We start from the raw sequence: 23135 nt of genomic DNA, 5'->3' as shown, positions 1-23135 counted from the left end.
TGATCAAAACAGGATTTCTGGTCTCCTCGGATCTCCCAGTTTTCTAAAACAATGATGAGTGTTTCTATATTGGAGCTCAACTAATAACATGAATCAAGTTGAGTCAGATATTAGAATGGAAAATGTAGTGGTTTTCCCTCAAAATACCTGCATTTGATTTAAGAAATTTCACTAAGGCAGAATCCAGATATAAGTGAAAGAATTTAATATATAGCAATTGGAGGACAGTAACCAGGCAATAAAATGGGGTAGTGGAAAGGAAAATGTGTCAGGATTTTAAGACATTTATTATTTTTATCACTTAGCATCTGTTTTCCCCCAATATCTTGTCATAATACCTTAAATTTCTTCTGGGACCCATCCCCTCCACCATTCTCAGTTCATGGGTTTTGACTCCAAAAAATCCAAGTCATTAGTCAGTGAGAGCACTGCACCTCCTAGTCCATGGAGACAGGTTCAAGGATTGCATTTGTCTCAGTGAGAGCTAATAAGATGCAATGAGATATTTTTTTGGAGTTTCCAGAAAAGTAGTAGATACGGTTTTCTACTAGACCTGAACATGAGAGAATGTAAGACTGGAGTTGCTATAGACAATTTGCCACTGCACAGAACCTGAAAATCAAATAAATATGCAGAGGAGAGAAAAGTTAGAGACTTGGAGAAAAGTTTGATATTTCTGGTGACTTTTTTTGTTCCTGGATGTCATCTTGCTTAACGTCTGTTCCACTTCTAGGCTTTTCAGTTAGATGCACCGATAAATCCTTCCTCCTTTTTGTTTTGTTTTGTTTCAGTCAGTTTGAAGGAATACTAAAAAAATAGATCCAGAAACTAGCTTGTTTGCATCTGGGTGAATCAGATTAGCACTTGGTTTCAATTTCTCGTCTCTATAATAGCTTAGGCTAAGGTCACTTCCGATGATAAAATCATATGAGATAAAATTTCTTTTCTGGATAAACTATGTCCGTCCCAAACAGTGCATGATTTTTGCACATTGGATATTGTCCGATGGAATGTCTGAATCCACGTATTAACTCATCAGGTGTCACTGGGCATCCTCTATTCATAGGGAATGTTAGCCATTTCCTACTCTTATAAGAAAATAACTAAAGTGTTCCAAGGTTGAATATGTGAGGACTCAATTTTTTTCTTGATTTTACAGCATCTCATTTTGCAAATTATCATTCATGTCTATCTCCTCAATTGCATAAAAAGTTATTTGCTAAAAGGTGCTTTGCATTTTGGTTTGTTCCCAATAAAGTCTTATAGAATGCATCACTAAGAATCAGATTTGGCTAGCTGAGACAGATACAGCAATAGGAGTTTATTTCCTCCGAATGTAAAGTAATTTGGAAGCAGTCTATAGCTAGTATAGTCTTTCTATGAAAACCAAGAACCCAGACTTCTTCCAACTCTTGGCTCTCCCATCCCAAGCGTTTTGCCTTTCTGCTGTTGGTCAATCACAGCTAATAAATTTGAGATTATGGTCTTCCCCTACTTTTGGCATTATAATGTCTATTCTTCTGTATGGTAGTGGGAATATGTGGTCATTTTTTTTTTTTTTTGTCCATGTCCTTATTTGGCAAAATAAAAAGTTGGCAAATTTATGTGGAGGCTCCCTAGCTCCCTCCTCACAAGTATTCATTTCCCATCCCTGACAAAGTTAAAAAAAAAAAAAAAAGAATTAAACTGGTTCATCAAATTCTAGCTTGGAAACCAGGGGCTTATTGTAAATCAACATTCAGATAGAAATTGAAAAAATGAATTAGAGACATAAATAAAAATAACCTTTCTCCTTACATGTAGATTTAATCATCATACCAAAAGATTGAGTCTTTTTGGAAATGTGACCTGAGAAATGTACTTAATACCTGTGTCTCAATCTCCCTTTCTGTAATATGGGAATATCTCCATAATATGTGGGGAACATTAAATGAAAGAATGATGTCAATATTATTTTATGAACTCTGATACAAAAATGTAGCAATAACTAATATTATGGCAATATAGTACATTGCTTAAGAGCACAGATTAAGAACATGCCTGGGTTGAATCCCAACTCTGCTACTTAGTGGCTGAGTGACATTTGCATGCTTGTTTTAGTCTCCTCATCTGTAGAGTGGGAATTTAAATATTTACTTTGGAGAAGTGATTCTCAACCAGGGGCAATTTTCTCCCCAGGAGACATTTAGCATGTCTGCAGACATTTTTGGTTGATACAACTGCTGGGAGGAATGTGTTAACTGGCATCTAGTGGGAAAATGCCAGGGATGCTATTAAACATCCTACAATGTGTCATGCCATCCTCAACACAGAATCATCCAGCCCCAAATATGACCAAGCATTGTGGTATGAGTTTTACATATTCTCATTTAATTTACATATTGAATGTATTATCACTATTTATCATCACTATTTCTGAGGTGATAAAACTGAGGTGTGGGAGTTAAGTAGGTAACTAGCCCTAGAGTTGATGATTGAACCAGCACTGAAATCCAGGTTTACATGATAACAAATTCCATGTTTTTTAACACCACCTAAACTGACCCCTAAAAAATGTACATAGTCTTTGTTAAAGGAAGTATGCCTTAAGTCCCTCTCTTAAGCCCCATATTATGCTGTGTCCCAGAAGCCTGGATCCAGATAATTCAGCAAACAAACTTTTTTTTCTTCATTAGCAAATAGAACTAACTACAACAAAGTTAATTCCAATTTTAGACATGTTTTAGAGGTTCTTCTTTTCATAGAATAAAATGAACTTCCTTGTAAATGTCATCCATAGGCTCCAGTTCCTTCTTCAGTTGTAACCTTAAAATGGTAACCACAGAATTTTAGGGCAGTGAAAATACTGTTATATTATAATAATGGATACATGTCTGTATGCATTTGTCCAAACCCATAGAATGTACAACATCAAGAGTGAACCCCACTGTAAACTATGGACTTTGGATGATAATGATGAGGCCAATGTTAGTTAGTTCATCGATTTTAAATGTCCCACTCTCATGAGTGATGTTGATAATGGGGGAAGTTATGCATGTGTCGAGGCAAGTGGTATATGGGAAGTCTCTAACTTCCTCTCAATTTTGCTGTGAACCTAAAACTGCTCTAAAATAAAAGTCCCTTAAAAGTGGTAATCACATTCTCAGGACAAGGACAAAATCATAGCACAGGCTGTGACAAGGACTTTTTGTGCTGTTTGGTGGGAGGAGTATATAAGATGAAATGCAGATAATAGAAGTTAGGGAAATTTATGAGGTGGGGAAAGAATTATTTGAAAAACTGACTGAAATCTTTCAGAAACCATGAAAGGAGGAATTCTAGAAACAGAAGAACACTACAATAGTTTTATTTGTTCAGTGACTCATATTGCAAGCATTAAACCAAGCACGGGCTTTGATTCTGTGAGCCCAGATTCACATATTTAGGAAGATAAAAGCAAACTGTAATCCATGTACATGAATGGACACTAAAGGCTCATGGTTGATTGATCACATTGTAGCTTTTAAATTTCTACAGCCTAGAAGCCTGAAGTCACAGGTCTTTGAGGTCCTTCTGGATGTCCCAGAGGGTGTCTGCACTTTTCTTGAGTTGAGCAACCTCATCATCTTTCAGTTTCTGGTTTATAACACTGGTTAATCCCCGAGCATTCAGGATACATGGAAGGCTTAGGAAGACTTCATTCTCAATGCCATACATCCCCTGCCAGACAAGAAAAGCATTTAGATGAAAAAATGAAATCACAGGTAAGAATGATCACAGGTCCTATGTTAGAACCGAAGGAACTGTAGGAAATTGGACAAGCACAAACTCACTCTTTGATTTTCCTCACTTACAGCCCCATATTTCCCTAATATTTGTGTTTTGAATTAGGTTTCGTGCATAGAATATACAAATATACACTATGATAAAACTAGAAATGTGTAAGTAATAAGTACTTTATTGAACTTACGGACACCTCTTTCTCATAGATATACTTGAACAGAATTTGATACGGAAGTCTTCAAATTAAATTGCATTCAAATGTGTTTCTTAATGGGCTACTTTTTTGTGAAATCTGGTTTCTTAAAATCCTTTCATTAAGAAGAGAATTTCAGGTGGTAGCCAACCTAGAATGTCCAGAATAGTGGTTGGAGGCTACAGAAAGACAAGATTCTTACAACACCCAAGAGTTGCTGACAAAAACAGTACAACTTCCAAAACACTTTACTAGTTTGTATAAAGTAATTTATTCACAGGGTCAATCTAACTACATAATTAATAAAATCAGTTAATTATATTAAACAAATTACTATATTTTTAAAAACTTTTAGTTTCTAAAATGTTTGTACATACACCAAAGTAGAGAGAATAAACAAATTTTTATATATGCCATCCAAGACTCAGCAATTATTCAATTTTACCATACTTGCTCTCTAAATTTTTGTTATAGTATTAAAAAACAAACAAACAAACAAACAAAAAAACTGACACCATGTTTTACCCCAGATTCTTCTATATTTATCTCTTTTTAACACTTTTTTAATCTATTGCATCCCCGTCCCATTACTTGTTCACCCCTGCCATTGACTTGTGGAAAATGAGTCAGTTATCTTACACAATGTTTTAATACAATTTTAGTTTTATTTTTTTAAAAAATCAATTTCTACTTAACTATTTCATGGCTTTTAAATTAAACTAAATTTGCTAAGGCATCAAGTGCTGCATCAAAGGCAATCTATAATTTAATACACCAACTTGAAATGAAACTATAATATTTATTTAACTGAGCATCTATTTTGAGAATGTGCCAAATAAGATTAAGAGTTAATATTTAATTTGCCATGTCATACAAAGGAGAATTATAAAAAAATTATTCGATGTCTTAGCCTCTACAAGTTTGTGCTCTTGTTGTCCTGGACTTTACTGAAAAAGGAGAAAAGTCCCCATAAAACTTGAAAGATACAGAGGTCTCTATGGACTGAGACCATGTCTTGTTTGTCTTTAAATGAATCTATTTATAGAATACAACACTAGAGATCATTTTCTATTTTGTAAGTTTCATACCTTCACCATAGTTGACACTGGATGAATCCTGGATAGATTTTTGAATATGGATTCAATGAGGTCAGCCACACTTAGCCCAATAGCCCAGTTGGTGTATCCTTTTAGCTTGATGACTTCATAGGCGCTAAGAAAAAAATGTATATCATAAAAGAGATCATTGAAATCAAACTCAACAGTTACTAAAACTAGACTCTTTGGGTTTGATTCTTACTATGTCTCTTATTAATTGCATAATCTTGAGTAAATTATTTAACCTTCCCCGTCTCTTACAGAAGAAGTGTCCTCTTCTGTAAAATGAGGATAACAATAGAATCTATTTCATAAGTTTACTAAATGCATTCACATATATGTAAAGTGTTTAAAACTTAAACACTACAAGAGAGGTACTACGTAAACATTTTGATAAATGTAAATAGCTATTGTGTAATATAATGTAGTCACAGTGGTAAAAATGTACATTTTCCAACAAACCTTATTCATAAACATGAACATTTCCAAAGATATTAATGAAATCAGGAAACAATGAAAGTAAAAGAATTTCACATTCAAAGTACCTTAATTTTGAGGTCCCACTTACTTACCATTGTGATCTAAAATACTATGACCAACTAACTTAAGAGCAAAGTGATGACAATACCTTGCCTGGAAATTTTCTGAGCACAAATTGTACACCTCAAAATGCACAAAGGCACTGGTACTTGAGAGATAGCAGTAGTAACTGAGTATTAGGAAATTGGGATTTAATTCAGTTCCATATTTGAGATAGCAGTCTTGTTACAATCCTCTGCAAATAACAGCTAACATTTATTAAATGCTTATCAATCATAAGTGTGTGCATAGGGGTGTGTGTGCGCACTTTTACTCAATATTTACAATAATTCTATTACCATCTGACTTTACAGAGGAGAAAACTGAGATACAACTTAAAGGTTAAATGGCTTCCCTAAGACTATATAGTTAGTGTCAGTGCCATGACTTACACACAAGCTCATATTCTTGTCTCTTGTCCATTGTTTTATAATAAGCATGACGGTCACAGAGAGGATGGTTAGTAACAAAACAGACAGTTAAAAGAAAAAGAATTCAAGAAAAAAAATGTAGGGAAAGTGGGACATCTTTAGTTGAGCGTGGAAAGGTAAATACAGCACAGCTTAAATATTTTCAACAATCAATCAGCAAGTATTTATTTCAGGCAATTATGAGACTAATTGTGTCTAGGTTTATCTTTCTAAATAAGCCAGCTTTATCTGTCAATAGGACTCATTTTGAAAGCCCTTCTCACTTGTTAATTCCATGTTTTGCTCCTTACCTTTATAAGAGAATTTCTCTAGGAAAATATTTGCTTTTCCTAGGGGGACTGGTGTAGCAAATTTGACCAGCTTAAGTTATTCTTCTCTGTTTCAGAAGATAACAACTGCATATTTCTACAGTAAGAGTTTATCTGGGAAGGCAGTCATGGAAACTGTTTATAATTTTATCCAAGTAAAAATGAAATTAATTGTCTGAAACCCTTTCCCACTAACCTTTCAACCACCATCTTATGCACTTCCTTCCAGTTTTCACTATCATTGTCCGTTCCCATTTCTGGATTCAGTTCCTGGAGAGAAACACCGGCCACGTTCACTCCACTCCACACAGCCACTGTAAAAAACAACACACAATGTTATGTATTTCTGACACTATTTAAAAAAATATTTTCTTCTCTTAGTTAAGATTTCACCTCTGATGCAAATTATCCACTGGAACTGCTCCAATGACAACTGACGTATACTTCCCCCAAAAGGCTGACATTTGCTTTCAAATAGCCACACATCTGATCTTTCAACTTGCAACCATTTTGGTGCAAAACAGAATTACTGTGTCATATTAATACAGAATAGGGAATTCTTGCTTTTCTCTAGGTTTGTAAAGTCTCAAGGGATTCTAGTTCAGGATTTTCCTAAACTTTTGGTTTGAGAAATTCTCAATTTTCCTCCTGCTTATTTTTCTAACATAAACCCCGTTCTTTCTGGAGGTTAAAAAAAAAAAAATCTTTGGCTAAGACCCATATATAATTAAAGTATCTCCTCATGCCTCAAGTTCAATCTATTTCTTGAAGGAAACTTCATGTAACCACAATGTATTTTTCTGCTCTTAACTGGATCAAATATTCTCTCTAAGAATGCCTCCAGCGTCAAAACAGACAAAGGTGTTGTCATCACTGCCAGTACCGTTTGGTGGCTTTGATGCACCAAAACAACCGCCTACACCTCCTGCCCATTTGAAAGCACATATTGAAGATCTAAGAATACAAAGATAAATATAAGACATGTTCTGTGCCACTGACAAGCTCAGAATCTACTGAGAGAAATAAGGAAACTAAAGCAATGGGATAAGCTCTCACAGAAGTATAGAGAAAGTATAATCTAACTTAAATAAGGGTCTACTGAGTGTTAAGAGAAAAAAGAGTGTCCGAAAGGGCTACAAAACATACGCCTTTCAATCAGTCCATGAAAAATAAGTGTGTGTTCCTCAAGGACCTTTGGAGCACTGCAGACTGAGGAAATATGAGCCAAGGCATGTGGGGAAGTCACTGCGCTTAGAACCAGCTAGGAAGGGCAAAGCTGCCTATGGCCCAGCAAGACCTCCATTTAGTCCACAACTTTTGTGAATTCAGGCTAATTGTGGCGATAACTAGGGCATTTTTATGGTCTTTGAAAGCTATGGGATCTATATAATCATGCCATAATGAGCATGGTTTCTCTTTCATTTCATGTACGTAATATAGATCAGTATGGAACTACGGGGAATGCAGAAGTTTTGGAAAAAATGACACCATGATGAGTGAACAGAACATTGGACAGGAATCAGAAGATACGATTCGAGTTGTAGTTTTGCTACTAACAAATGAATCTCCAAACAAGTCACTATGCTTGCTTCGCCTCAATTTTTTCCTCATTAAAATGCAAGCCTTGAACTAGAGGACATCACTTTCAGATCTATTGTTCTAATTATGTTTGTAATAACTAGCATTTTTTTTAACTTTTATTCTGACCAGATATTGTACTAGATACTTTGTACAAGAAATAAATTCAGACAAATCCTTGGATACGAAAAACTTGAAAAAAGTGGTACAATGTGTCAGAAAAAAATCAGCATCATTATATAAAAAATCACAAAAGCAATAATTGTAAGACCAAATTCTTATCATTCCAAGGTAAACTCTTTACCAAACTCCCACTAAATTCAAAGGGAAATTTACACCTTAACCTTTTAGGGAGAAAATAGCTTCTTGCATATTGGGTGGAAATAAATTTAGTAAAATACAGATTATCATTATCATTATTAATATTAAAGTTTTAGATTATTAATTTCATGCCATCAACCTATTCAATGTATAAAATTCAATGTTTAATAAATAGGTTTAGAATTATGAAATATGATCGTAATTGTTCATAAATGTTTTTTATATAAAATTGGAACAGAACATTAATTTAAATAAAGAGAAATAGCAACTTAAAATGAAACATTTAGAATGAATTGTTTTTAACTGTTTCGAAACAAACCATTATAAAAGAAATGCAATATAATTTTAATGTTGGTCTTTTCACAATTATTAAGTTATGTCCAACAAGTCTATTTAAATTGCTAAAGAAATTAGTTGAGAGAGTTACCATATGGTCTCTTACTACTTAAACGATTGATCGTTATGATTAATGGCTTATTAAAAATCAGGTTTCATTTGAAGCAAGATTTATTTTACATAATCAAATAGTAGACACTGGTTATTTAACAGCGTTTGTTACCCAATTCATTCCTCCTTCAATAAACATGATGCTTATCATAGCTCTGACCACTGAAAGGCCTAGAAGCGAGGACATACCAGGAGAAGGAGTGCACCTATCCCAGATCATGGTTTCTAATTGCCATTCCCCTTAAAAGGAAACAGGGGCTCACTGAAGAAACAGATGATTCTACTGCTGGTAAAGGGAAAGTACAAGATGAACCTGGTGCACTTTATTTTTCCAGAAAGCAAGGAAGGACTCAAAAAATGGTGAGGCATGTCAAAAAGACATGGGGGGGCCAGCTTGAAGAGCCTGTTACTTGACAAATCTGGGACAATTCGGATGTTACAATAATGGTGACAGAACCTAAGCGAATGGAGTAAAAATCTGAGTCTACATTGATATAAATAAATGAATAATAATAAATGGAGAAGAGAAAGCTCTCTCTTAAAGTAGAATCCAAATTAATATAGAAGAAATGATGGGGTTAGAATATCCTATTTGACATTTATCATTGTAATATTTAACAGAGTCATTAATTTATAGTAAACTTAGCAAGTAAAAAACTGATGAAGAATCCATATCAAAGTTAACCCCCACAAAGTATTTATTTGTAATGTTAAGTATGTGAAAATTTAAAAACAAACAAAAAAATCAGAATGGCAAGAACAATACCATAAAAACGGTAAATATTGTCTTTTTTTGTTTTTTGATTTTTACCACTTGAGTCGCCATGTTCTCCCAAAATCCATCCATGGCAGCTGCTGGGATGAATGCCAAGTTTTTCAGCCATAAGGTAACGAAATCTAGCAGAATCCAAATTACATCCACTTCCAATCACACGGTGCTTGGGTAATCCACTTAGTTTCCAGGTAACATATGTGAGAATATCCACTGAAATTTTTAGAAATAATATATGTAAGTAAATCAAAACTGATTTCAACTGCTATGTCAATTAGTGGGTACCCTGGCTTCTTCCTCTCTCACTTCCCCATTCCCCAAATGAGATGTGGCCAGAAAGATGTAAATACTTGGACATTCCAGAGTTAGAGATAATGGGAGTTAGAGACAAGAAAAAAACTTTAAGCTTTATATTAAGAGAAATTGTAGCACATAAATAAAATGCAATATTGTGGTTTTTAACTTATGTTATTACTTGAAACAAGAATACGTAAAAACCTTGCAAATTAATTAATTTACCATATGTGGAAAGGAAGAGGAAAAGGGTTGAATCAAATCATCACTTAATTTCTTCCATCCAATTCTAACATTCCTTCATTGTTAATGGCTGTCATCATAAACTAAAAGCCATTGGTTACTACATTACCCAGGCATGCTACTATAAATTTTCTTGGGCACAGGTACTATTTATTCAGTAAACAATTGTGACAATACAAGGTAGTAACATTTCCTGTTGTTCATTGAAAGGACATGTACGACAGCCTTTATTCTGTTGGGGGGAGCCCTGAGACTACACAGAGGCAAGACCTGCTGGTCTAGACAGGTTCACAGTACTTACAGGCTAAGCTACACATAAGGAAGGCAAGGGGTTGGAGTTTCCACCCGCACACTCATATATATATACACTGGCTAAGATACTTAATGGTCATTTTGGACTACATATTATAAACTCTACTTTGGCAACTTGGATTTAGTGGGAGTGACTCCCTGGAGAGTTAAGATTTCGAAACAATACCTAGAAAGTTACATAACCAGTTACATTAATGTGTGCTTTAGGGCACAGGATGCAGAAATTTCATATATGCCAGCTACTTGTAATTCCTGTTCTGCATCTACAGAGGGTACCAAAAAATGTATACACATTTTAAGAAAGGAAAACTGCATTAAAATTGTAATAGTCAATATATACTGATAACAAAAGATGATTACAAGTCATGTTTGACTTCTGCAGTTATAGGTGCTCAAAGTGGTTACCATCAGTGTCCAGACACTTCTGATTACCGCAAACTACTGCTTGAGCAACACTGACCAAAGTGTTAATATCTCTTAAAATGTGTATACATCTTTTTGGCACCTCCGGTATTTGTTACTATATACTTATGAGAAGTTTTAGATGAAAGATTAAACTATTTTGTAAATGGTAATCCAGGATTGTACAGAATAAGAATACTAAAATAATCTCTGTCCTTGCTGGCTAGCAACTCTCAATATTTCATAAATTATAAAGATTCCCCTGGCTCTTATCCACAATCTTTCTCGATGTGAAGTGTCAGAGATAATCAGTTTTACCATTTTATTAATGCATGTATTCTGCTCACCAATAAACAATAAGTTTGGTGGCAAAGTACAGACAAAAGAAGTATGAAATAGAGAGTGAATTTTGATTCTTTAGGCTAAAAAATTGCAATTTTTCTAAACAGTGTTAAGTTACAATATTTGGTGTTGGTACATATTTGTCCATCAATATAGTCTATTTCTATCTTTAAACCTGGGCTGATTAATGCCTTTCTAAACTCTTTTCAAATGCAATTGGATTCAATTTTGAAGAGTTTTAGAGGTAAGGACACTAGAATCCATTTTCTGGAAAACAGAAGGTCAAATATGCTAAAATATTTCTTATAAATTGAAGCCATGTTCAAACATTTTATTATACATCCCAGGATAATCTTTACAAAAATATTAAAACCTTTTTGATACTACAACCAACCTAGATAAAACAAACAGATAAAATTACTTTATATAAAAATTTTCTGGGATTTTTAAACAGTTGGCCTGGGATCGTGCCATTTGTTTTGCAAACATCACTCTTTTGTGGCCAATTAACAGAGGACATGTGAATTGCTTCTGCTACTGAATACCAGAACACATTTTTTTAAATTCAGAAAACAAAGTAAAATAAAACTCCCAAACATTGAATGTAACAGAACTGAACCTTAAGGCATTATAACGCTACCTGGATTAGAAACCACAATTATGATGCAATCAGGACTGTACTTGATGATCTGAGGAATAATGAACTTGAAGACATTAACATTCCTCTGTACCAGATTGAGACGACTCTCTCCCTCTTGCTGGCGAACTCCAGCAGTTACCACCACAATCTTAGAATTGGCAGTCACAGAGTAATCTGGAAGGAGAGGGAGAAAAGGTATTTTAAATATAACTCTTCATCAAAACATATCATCTATGATATCTTCTAGAAACCTAAACATATATAAGCTTCCAAAATTCATGAGAATAACATTTTCTATATTGTAAGATTTTGAAGTGCTATGCTCCTATGGCTTCTTTTTCCCATATGGGAACATTGCATCCATAAAATTGGCTTGGAGAATAGACCCAGGAAATAAAGAAGGCCCTAAATTATATTTCAACAGTAGCACGAATTCAACGTGCTATTGACTTTAGAGAATATTGGATTGCCAGTAATAGTACAAAGCATAAACAGTGCGTCCAAATTTCAACAGGCAGCCTTCCAATAAAAAAAGCAATTTAATGGTAACTTTAGGCTTGTAATGTTAACTCCATCTATGAAGGGGAAGGAAGGAACTGAAGTATTTGTTCTTGGCTAGAAATTAATTTCTAATACTCATACTTTAAGGAAGTTTACTCACTTTTAGCAGTAGTTTCTCTAGAGAATATTTCAGTTTTTCCTCAAGGAAGTGTGTCTTTTCCCAAATATACAAACATTATGATTTGATGTGATCAATAGACTCAATAGCTATGGATAACTCATACAATTAAACTGTGCTGCTATGTGACTTTGGAAAGTCATTAATCAATTTCCTATCCCATAAAATGGAGGTAGTAGGACCTACCTCTCATAGGATTGTTGTGAAGATGAAGTAAGATGAGCCATATAAAGTTTCACAGTACCCAGAATGCTAACACTTCAATGAATACAGCTATTATGTGTAGTAGTAGTATTGTTAGATATTATTTTGGAGGCCCACATTTCTCTACCTTTAGGCACAGCCATGGTGTGGTGGAAGCATCACTGTACATAAATGAGTGAATTCAAAACAAAGACGGCTAGAATATAAACTTATTTAGCTTCTTCAAGGCACTTACATTACTTTGTGCAAATATTTTTTTCCACTCTAAAACCTTCCTGTTCTTAGATACACACAAACATTATGATACAATTTCCTAAAATTTTATGTACCAAATGTGTGGAAGTCACACAGGAGGAGGGTTGACAGAGGTAACACTTGGAGGTGACTTGGAACCAGAAGGGAGAAGAAATTGCAAACACTAGATTCACTGAGATGAAAGACTAATTTTACATCGGTGAGGATGTCAATTTATTATTAGATAGATTACATTGGGCGTGAAATGAAACTACCTTTATCTGCCACAATTTTAGGTGTCTGAAGAAACAAGCTCCCATGCTGCAGATCCATCATCTCTCCTTTGAGTTTATCTTCCAGAACATCCACGAGAGCAAGCTCATCAGCCAGAGACTAAACAGGAAAGTGGGTGTTAGTTCCCAACACCATTCTAGGATACCTCAGCTCAGAGTACGACCCCGAGGCCCTTTAAATGGTTAAGGACCAAGTGTCTAAAAACCTTGAGAATTTCACCATGGAGATAGGTGTGCTCTTTAAACAATTTCATGATAAAACATCTTGAACCATGAACCATTAACATTGAAGACCCTGACTTTTCAGAATTTCACCTTCTGGTACTCAACTAGAATTCCATCAGCATGATGCAAATTGCTTTAAGAATATGTAGCATTAAAGATTCCTGATGAAACCAACTTAGTTCAACAGTGGCCTCAGGATGCACAAGTCTTTACATTAATGGGGGATGGTGGTGAAGAAAGAGACTCACCCAGTCCCAGAAACAACTTTGGGCAGTTGTGTCCACCCTGAGGTCACCCCCAACTTGGGAGGATTTTTGAGAGCAGATCTGGTTTAAACCATGAAGTTTGAGTTCACTTAGAGTAGGACTCGAAGCCCTGGTTGAAGGTTGAAATCCTCAGAATGGCTCTGACCAACTCGAATATTTTGGTGGGGAAAAGGAATCTAATGGACAGAGGGGCCCAGAAATAAAACAGTCTCCATACGTGATCAATCTGAACTTGCTGGGTCTCAGAGTTCTCGTTTTCTATTCCAATTGTCATTCTATGCCACCCATACAAAATAAAACCCTAAATCAATAAATATGCTAGTAAATCTTGATCTAGTATCATAATTTCACATGTTCTATAAAACATGTTTCAGACGTAACATATTTTTTATGTTTATGCTCTCTGTATCTCTACATGAATAGTGGGAGAAATAAATGAAAATCCTGGCTTTTCCCTTCCAGTTATCATGTTTACTCTCCAGCAAGTCCTTGATCTTGTAAAAATGAGGGTGGAGGGTGTCGATCTAGATGCATCTAAACAATCTTTCAGCTTTGATGTTTGGTTATCTTAGGGAAACCCGTTATTTGCAAAATCTTTAAAAATGTATTATCCCTCTCATTGAAACATCAGTAGTCTTTGCCTCTACTGTTTTTAGGGCTATTAGCAAAATAATTAGCTTAATATGATATATTAATAGTGGAGCCCACTTAAAAATGCAAATATGTCTTCCAAGGATAGTGTGATCAGCTATATAGGTGAAGGTTGTTGATGGGATAAAAGATAGGCAATTGGGGTTCAGGAAGCACTTTGAAGGATAGAGTAGCCTTGGGTGAAATTGGAGGTGTCAGGAAGGCACTGAGCAGCAAAGGGAGAAAAACCAATGAGAGGTGAGACGGCCAATAAAAAAACTTGACCTACTTTAGCTTGCCAGCAAAGGTCCCGCTTCCTGCAGGAGCCAAGGAATGAGCAAGACAACCCTGTCTTTAGAACCCCAGTGACTGGCTAGCCTCATGAAGTCAGCTGTGAGGGTTTGCTTGCGAGGGTTTTCCTGAGACTCAAGCCTCCTTATGATTGAATGTGTTCTTAGTTCCAAGTAACTAATTTACTTGCATAGTTCTGAAATGATTGTTTTATGAATTAAGGATTACTTAGTAAATATTTTCTCATTTCCATGTATATCAAATACTGGCATTAATTTTCATCTAATTTTACTTAAACATGATTTTACATTTTTTAAATGGTTTTTGTTCCTCTGCAGCTTCTGATAAGATCACACAAAATCCTCATTTTGTGTTTTTGAAGTCCTAAATTAATAGTTAAGTCCCCATTTAACACCATGGATAGGTTCTTGGAATGGCAGCCAAAGGATGTATTAATAAAACCAATTTACCATAGGCTAATTGATATGAACAAGAGCTAAGTTCCTATGGCATCTTCTTGATGTTTGTTGAACGTAATGACGTTATCCAGCGACCTGCTGTACAATATAACCTAGTAACAGCCATAACATTCTGTCAAGGCACTGAGCACTCAGAACATCACTCTTATTTTAGTAACATCACATGTGTGCTGTTGAAGTCAACAGGGCAAAACAATTTGGAGCTCAAGTGGAAAAGGATGTCACAGGATCTCAGATCCTGTCTTTTGTTTCAGTGGGTGTAGAGAACTGTCTGAGAAGTGCATGTGCAGCTGGCAAGGAGGGAAAAGATCCAACACTTTCAGAAAATAATTGCAGTGCAGAATGTAGTTGCGTCTGTACCCCTGAATATCCTCCAAATGTGGAGGCAGGCAAATAGAAGATGTGTGACCAAGTACTGATGCTGTTGTTTGGCTTAAATAAATCTTCTGCAGTCACATACTGTATAGCCTATGAATTTACCATATATTTCATTGTAAGCTGAAGGGACATATTTTAAAATATTTGAAACTGCAAGGCTTAGATTAATTGCAAAACCAGTAAGTTATTAAGGAACGAGGTCAGGTAGAAGCCAAGAACATCACTGTTCAAATGTCACTTAACATACTACAAAAATGTCTTTTAATATAAAGTCTTGTGTGGACCAGACACAGCCCACCATACTTTGCCTCTTGCCTCCTTAACTAATACATTACTGCTACTAGTGCCTTAATATTTGATGATTGCATTTTTATCTTCAAGTGTTTATTCTGCGTGGAATTTTTAGTCTGCGTGGAATTTTGTGTAGGGAAAAGGCATAACATTTTCCAAATAATTAGCGAATTGGACAAGCACTGTTTTTTCAATAATTTGTTTTTCTTCTCTTGAATGCCACTTTTATCTTATTAAATACTACTTGGGCCTGTTTCTGGGCTTTCAGTCTATTCCATTAACCTGCCTATTCTTGTACAAATTCCAAATTTTAATGAAGTCTCATTTTTAAGCCAAAACCTACTTGGCAATACGTTTGTAATTACATTGCCCCTTCTAACAGACTTCTTATGCTATGCTTGTACCACAGGAAGGTGGCTACAGGTGACTGAATTAAGAACGGACACTCAAACCAAAATCAGCTGGACATAGAGGCTCAGCGTTGAATAACTTTGCATGGAAGCTCTACACGACCCTGACAACATGAAAGGGCTTGGCAGCTAAATGCAGAGCTTATGACTGGTAGTGGCAGAAGTCGTATTTGGCAGTAGAAGCCATGAAAAAGAATAAGCTCTAATCAAAATTCAATCAATGTAAGTGCAGTTGACTAGTAACAGCAGGAATAGTCACTTATTTAATATATACTTATTACTGAATGGGCCAGGCATTATTCTACTAATCAGGAATATGGTAACGACCAAATTTGGCAAAGTCCTGTCTCCTGGAATGTATCAGGAAAGAAACTGGAATTAAGCCAATAATTTAAGATGATGTTGATGATGGAAGTGCTGTAAACACCAAAGGCAGGGTGATGTTGAAGTTACTGGGGAGGGAGTTTACTTTGGATTGGATAAGTCGGAAGGTGCCTGCCTGCAAAGAAGTGATACGAATGATAGGAAGCAGTCAACACTGCGATGGTCTAGGGTAGACATTCTAGATGAAGGGAAGTCAAGTAAAAGGGTTTAAGCAGAGATGAGCTGGGTGTTTTGAAGAAAGAGGGCAGAGGGTAAGAGATGAGGTCAGAGACCGTGCCACCACATTTCACTGGAAGGTGCCGACACTGCAAACGGCACCCCCTGGAGTTGTGCACGCCACTGCTTTGCTCTGACACAGGCCGGGAGAGATCCTTTATGCCTCCCAGGATTTTATGTGTGTGTAGCATATGTGCACTGTAACGTTACTGAAAAGTTTTAAGTACACAAGCAACTATTTTTAGAAAAGCTCACTATGGTTATTGTGTTGGCCATGAGGGTGACGGGAGTGGGCAAGAGTAGAAACAAAAAATACTTGAGTGTTTGGAATGAAGGGACATTGTGCTAGGGAGCCTGAGTGGCCTTCACGGGCCTAGCTGAGGTGTGGGCCTCCTCAACCGCTCTATTTCTGATACCCTAGCTTTGCTCATTTTCTGGGCCAAAGCAATGTGGGTCCTCTGTAAAGCACACCAGTAATGGACTCAAAAGGCCAGATCTGGCGCTTACTATCTGTGTGATCTTAATTGAGTCACTTAATATTTCTGAATTTGTTTTTCCAACAGGAATATATAGATGACAATACCCTCCTGGAAGTTTTGTGGAGAAATGAGGCCAAACACATACACTGAGCAGTGTTGCTTTCCCTTCTCTGGTAAATAGCGGGGCTTAGAATCCTTACCAAATATTATGACAATTTTGAAACACTTTAATCCTTACCCATTAAAATAAGATTTAGACCTTTTTCTTTTTAAATTAGTAAAATGGTGTTTGAACAAGGCAGTCATTCCATCACAGCATCTAAATTGGAAGATTCCTACTGTGTTAGCAGCAGAATCTATTCTCCCAGGCACTTGAACTGGGCCAAAGTATTATGTAACTACAGATACAGTCTCAATTGAATTATTTACTGAGGAGAATTTTAAATTAACAATTCAAACAATCATAGAGGTACTCAGAGAATCATGATAGCTTATACAAGTTCCTGAAAAATCCACATTTTGAGGTTAGCAAGAAGGATGAAAAATCCTTAGCTAGTATTTCATTATTACCTTTATGATTTTAACTGCCCAAATACTAGCATAGAATTAAAAGAAGTTCCAGAATCACTATGGTTAAGAGTTCAGAGTCCTGGTTCAAAACATAGTTGTCACTACCAGCTGAGTGACCATGGGCAGGCTACTTAATCTCTAAGTCTCAGCCACCTCATCTGAAAACAGGATATGAACAGTTACCATTTCTTGAGGTTATTGTTTAAAATGAAGCATTTTAGTTAATACACTTTGAACATGTCGCACACTCAATGTTTTATAAAAGGAATGGAAGCTGCAATATTTTCATTTTTACTGGCATGAACAGTGAGCACTAAATTGAGTTATTTAAATTTCCTATAATTTGGGAAGCAGCTATCTTAAATCACAGGTACCTAGTCAATAACTGCTAGAGAAAAATGCAGAAGAACTAAACTTTCATTGTTGCACACTACATGTTTTAGTTGATTTGTTTGATAACTTTCTCAGTGAAGATTCAGAATTTGTTCCTCTAGAATTTAAACTTTTCAAACTCCTACTTGGCTAGGAGGCAGCCTTCACATAAATACAAAGAGACAGTGTTCAGTAGAGACAGCTCTAATAAAGACAAGGCAGCATTTTGGGGGAGGAGGGAATTCCTACTCTGATTGACTTAGAAGGAAAAAGCATGATGTCTGCATTTATTCTGAAATGGTTAAAAAAAAATCCATTTTATATATATAAGGCACTAATATGGTTCGTGTGTGTGTGTAGAGAGGGAGAGAAACTAATAAAATGTCAAGAATTGGTAAATCTGGGTAAAGTGGATATGAAAGTTTTACTTTTTCTTTTTACTATTCTTGCAAATTTTCTGTAAATTTGAGATTGTTTCAAAATAAAACTGTTGGGTGAAAGTTTGAGGGGAATAATAGAATATTTCCCCAACCCCCAAAAGCACTGTGCAGATTATTTATTAATTGTAGAGGGTAAAGGGATCTTTGCAGTGGAGAAATCTTACAGTTACTACTTCAGAGGATTCTTGGGCACCACCAGTAATGAGACTAGTTGAACATCATGTGGCTCCTGATGAGATGCAATGGGAAGGACATTATATCATCTAGTCATACCCCACCCCAAAATTTAACCTGAACATAAATTACAAGGAAACATCAGACCAATATAAATTGAGGGACATTCTATAAAACTGGTATGAGCTCTTCAAAAATGTCAATTGACATGAGAGACAAAGAAAGGCTGAGTAACAGAATGAAGAGACATGACAAGCATATAAAATATATGATCTTGGATTGGGGTAAAGCAGCTATAAAAAGCATGATTTTGATAGTTGGAGAATTTTAAATCTCGGCACTATATATCAGATAATACCTAGTATTATATCAAAAAGTTCCCTGAGTGTCCTAGCTGTACTGTGTCAGATAAGGAGAGTATTATTCTGTCAGGAGATACATGCTCAAGTATTCAAGGGTGCAATATCATGCCTACAACTTACTTCAAATTGTTCAGGAAAAAGAAATCTTTTAAAGATACAATAAAATCCTGAAGTATCTAAAGAGACACTTCACATGCTGAAATTTTCTATCACGTATGGTGTTCTTGAAATGTACCTTTCCCAGGATGCTGATGGCACATGCCATACCAACTTGTCCAACACCCACTACAGTGATCTTATTGTTTGGGACTGGTGCCTCTTCTTCTGCAACCGGTGCAATCAGTTTTTCCTTAAGAGTTGCCATTGTGCGCTGCAAGAAAAGAATCAAAATATTATCCATATACCCACACATGAAACCTGACTGGGAACAATCCTGAAAATGTGGCAATTTTGAGTTAAAACAGTCTAAAATGAGCCAAATGATATTCTAGAACACAGAATACATTTTAAAGATCCATGTGACCCATTTAGTGGAGAATTTAATCAAGACAAAAACCTCTATGAAGCCTATTAGAATTTAGGGTCTTCTCTTCAGCCTATGATTGATTCCCTACTAGTATTTAACAAGTTGTAACAATTTTGTCTTGTGGCTATTCATTCACTGGCTAAACATACATGATTTGGGGGAAAATAGCTTTAGAAAAATATGACATACTTAAATTAACTGATTTGTTTCTATTCCTCCTATAAATAATTTATATATGCAACTACTTAAAGTAACTTAGGGCTCACTATTAACCCCTATTTAAGCTGGGTCTAAAAAGAATGAATGGCCAGTAATTAATACAATTTCTGTTATTAATGGTTATTATCACTCTTGAAAGATAGGCACTAACTGGTTCTTCTGCTTTCTTCTACTGAAGTCTTACCTAAAATGTGTCAGTGTACTAGACATACAGTGTGTGTTTAAATACAGTGATAAAACGTTTGTGGAAAATGTGCAAAAAATAATTACCCTGAATTTTTTTTAGTGCACCCTGGATGCTTATTGAAAGGTGGGTAGATACATAATACATTTTTCTTTCAGGGGGTCACAGTAAGAGAGCATCAGCCTTTGAATCAGTTTCTTTCTAGCCATTACAGAAAAATTTTTAAAAAAGCCATAAAAATTTCCAAGTAAAACAAATACAATTAAATTGAGACCTGTTGGAAAACATTCTATACAGTTGCACAAAATTTATCTGTGCCATTAATCAGGTGCGCTTTCTGGATAACGAACACAAATGGCAAAATTTATCCTGGATAACGAACACAAATGGCAAAATTTATCGTACCACCCCACCTTTTTAAACACAGAGAGGGTTCAGATCATAAGCCCTTTCTTCAGAATTAAGTATCCTTTATAATTGTAATTGTAACCCATTATAATGTCTATTATTTATGTTTGACTTTTATTTTTAATGCTAGACTGTTGCCTTGGTGGCCACTATACCTGTTTCAAACTGTACCCCTGCTTCCCAGTCTTGTTTTTTGTTTCTGATCTGCAATAAACTTATAAAACCTAGTTTAATAATTGTATATGTTAAGAGTTAGCAAGTCTGAGCTGAAATAAAATAGTTAAATTTGGAGAAATCTGTGTAACAACTATTTTGTTCTCAAGCTATTTTTTCCCCAAAAAAAGCATTTTCCCCAATCTTTAGGGACTAAATTGAGAAATTGTTTTGACTTTAGAGAGCACGTTTGCAGTTTCTTGTGGTTGTTAATGAAATATAGAAAAACATGTAAGTGTCACCACAAATAGATGACCTTACAATGAAATTCACGCATGTCCTGCATTTTTAGCAGAATCAGAAGAATGCTTCATCTCTTCTTGTTGAACAGAAATACAATTGTATAGTTTTTCTCCATTCAGTTTATTTTCATTAGTTAAGATCCTTAAAGTATATAGGGAACCCAGTAAACAGTAGAAAACAGAAATCCAGAAATGGTTGCTATATAAATACAGATTAGTTGTTCAGATAGACCTTTTCAATTAATTTTCAGAATTTCAGAAACGACAATTTAGAGGCTTGAGCCAGTAGAGATTTTCTTTCATATCTTTCTGGAGAAAAGTGTTTTTCTTTCATCTTTACTTATTAGGAGTTATAAGAAATGAGAAGAAAATGTTCCGAATTGTATGCAGGACTGTGCCAAGGTCAGTGGTGGCCATAAGGAAAAAGCATGATTAACAAGGTACAAACAACCTCTGATTCTTGGTCCTTCACAATTCCATCTCCCTACCCCCTGTGGATATAAATCTCTAGAAATAAACCAATGCCTTAAGTTCAGGAACAAAGATCACCTTGACGAAATATCTCTCAAATCTAACTTTTTAAAAAGTCATCTTTTGCCATCTAATTCCTCCACTCAAGTGCCATCTCTCCCCTCCCCCCCTCTCTCCAGGCCCTAACGGCAGCATGCGATGTTGGCTGCCCACAGGCCACCTCTTCCTCTTGGTCTCCTCAGCAGAGAGCAGCAGGTCACAGGGGGGACCGCAACCACAGATCTCCTCGGAGAAGGTCTCTAGGGAAAAAGTCTAGGCCTTCCTTACTCTCAACACCCAACGCTGGCAAAATAAGCAAAGCACCTGAAGCATCAAGAAAAAAGGCCAGAAATGAATATACCTATGGCTCTAGTAAGGACTGCCTCTGCAGCAGCCGGGTAAAGAATCGGAGTGCAGGGTCAAACCTGCAGATTACCCTTTACCCTATCCCCTTAAAGGCAGGGGCATTGCTCCATTCCCATGGTAGCAGATTCCAATTCAAGGTCGGCGTGCCTTCGCAGGTGACCTGGTTCCTTCTCCCTCCTCTAGTTCCTCAGGGGACCCGTCTCGGCTCCCGCTAGCAGGCACTGGAGGTGATGCGGCCGCCATGAGCCCATCAAGGACACGAGAACCAGGGTTTAGCTGCAAATGCAACAAGTCTCTTCCCCACAGAACACAGACTGCAGGCGAGCCCGGCGGTGTGAAGGACAAAGCCAGGGGCTCAGCTGCAGCTCCCATCGCTCCGCCTCGCTCCCTGGCCGAGGGCACAACCTGCCGCCCCAAACCCAGGGGTTGAGTTAAGGCTAGAGTCTGGATGCTCAGGGCTCAAGGCCCCGGAGAAGAGAAGTCCTTCTCGGTCCTTCCCCCAGTCTTGCTACGCAAGGACTCCCCTGCGCATCCCACCCGGTTTGCCTGTGAGCCAGGATTCAGGAAATTGAGCTGAAACCTACCAGGAGAGAGAAGGCTCTCCAGACCGTAGTAAGAGTCGCGCGAAGAAGACAATGTCAGCTGCTTGCGTTTCCTCCGGCGCAGGATCTGCAAAGAAGGGGGAGGATGGGGGCCCGCCTCCGCCGCAGCCTCTCAGCTTTCTCTATTGTGATTGGAAACCTGAGAACCGCCTACCCCTCCCCTCCGCTCGCTCAATCCCCTTCAAGGACAAGGGCTCAAGTGTGTACATGCCCTCCTCCTGCCCTAACGAGCTGGTCACCTTCTGGTGGCTAAGGCGGCCTCTGCTCTCAGCCAGTCTCACAATTTACAGGCTCTTCAACACAGAGGCTGCGTTATTTCTAGAACCTGACCATCTTCGACTCTTTTGAACTTTCATGCTCTTATTCTGCTAGATTTAGTCCAAATAGAAAAAAACAAACAAACATCAATTTTGCTTTTCAGGTCAACTTTAATGGACCACTGTTTCTAGGTAAGATGTGGTAGTATGTTTCCCTGGAATAGTCCTGTTGCTTCTGAATGTCTTTTTTTAAAACAAAACTGATTTTTTTTCCTTTTCATCATCTTGCTTATAAAGTTCATGTGATGCAACAATGACCGGTGGATTTATTTTTCCCCCCATCTAATTCAGCAAATATGCGTTAAATGCGTACTAGTTGCCTGACAAAAGCAGTGAGGCCTAGGGCTTGCCCTGTGAAGTTCCCTACAAATCTGTATGGTCTCCAGGGCAGATAATGGAGCCACCGGAAGCGGTTTCTGTTAGTCCCTGACCAACTCCAAAGCTGCAAGT

At 36.7% G+C, this 23135-nt stretch overlaps 1 protein-coding gene across 1 annotated transcript; it reads right to left on the bottom strand.

The window, feature by feature from the left end:
- Positions 1-3330: 3330 nt before the first annotated feature.
- LDHB (lactate dehydrogenase B) lies at positions 3331-22649 on the bottom strand. The gene is made up of 8 exons (XM_019738126.2): positions 22351-22649; positions 19334-19468; positions 13114-13231; positions 11722-11895; positions 9528-9701; positions 6567-6684; positions 5044-5167; positions 3331-3699 (listed from the first exon to the last, which is right to left on the bottom strand). The coding sequence occupies exons 2-8, from the start codon at positions 19460-19462 to the stop codon at positions 3532-3534; spliced, it is 1005 nt and encodes a 334-aa protein (XP_019593685.1). The 5' UTR covers positions 19463-19468; positions 22351-22649; the 3' UTR covers positions 3331-3531.
- Positions 22650-23135: the final 486 nt, after the last annotated feature.

Source organism: Rhinolophus sinicus, linkage group LG02 (genome assembly GCF_036562045.2).
Source record: "Rhinolophus sinicus isolate RSC01 linkage group LG02, ASM3656204v1, whole genome shotgun sequence".
In the NCBI taxonomy this organism is placed as follows: Eukaryota; Metazoa; Chordata; class Mammalia; order Chiroptera; family Rhinolophidae; genus Rhinolophus; species Rhinolophus sinicus.
The sequence above is the reverse complement of the archived record's forward strand: the minus strand, read 5'-3'. Positions and strand labels throughout refer to the sequence as shown.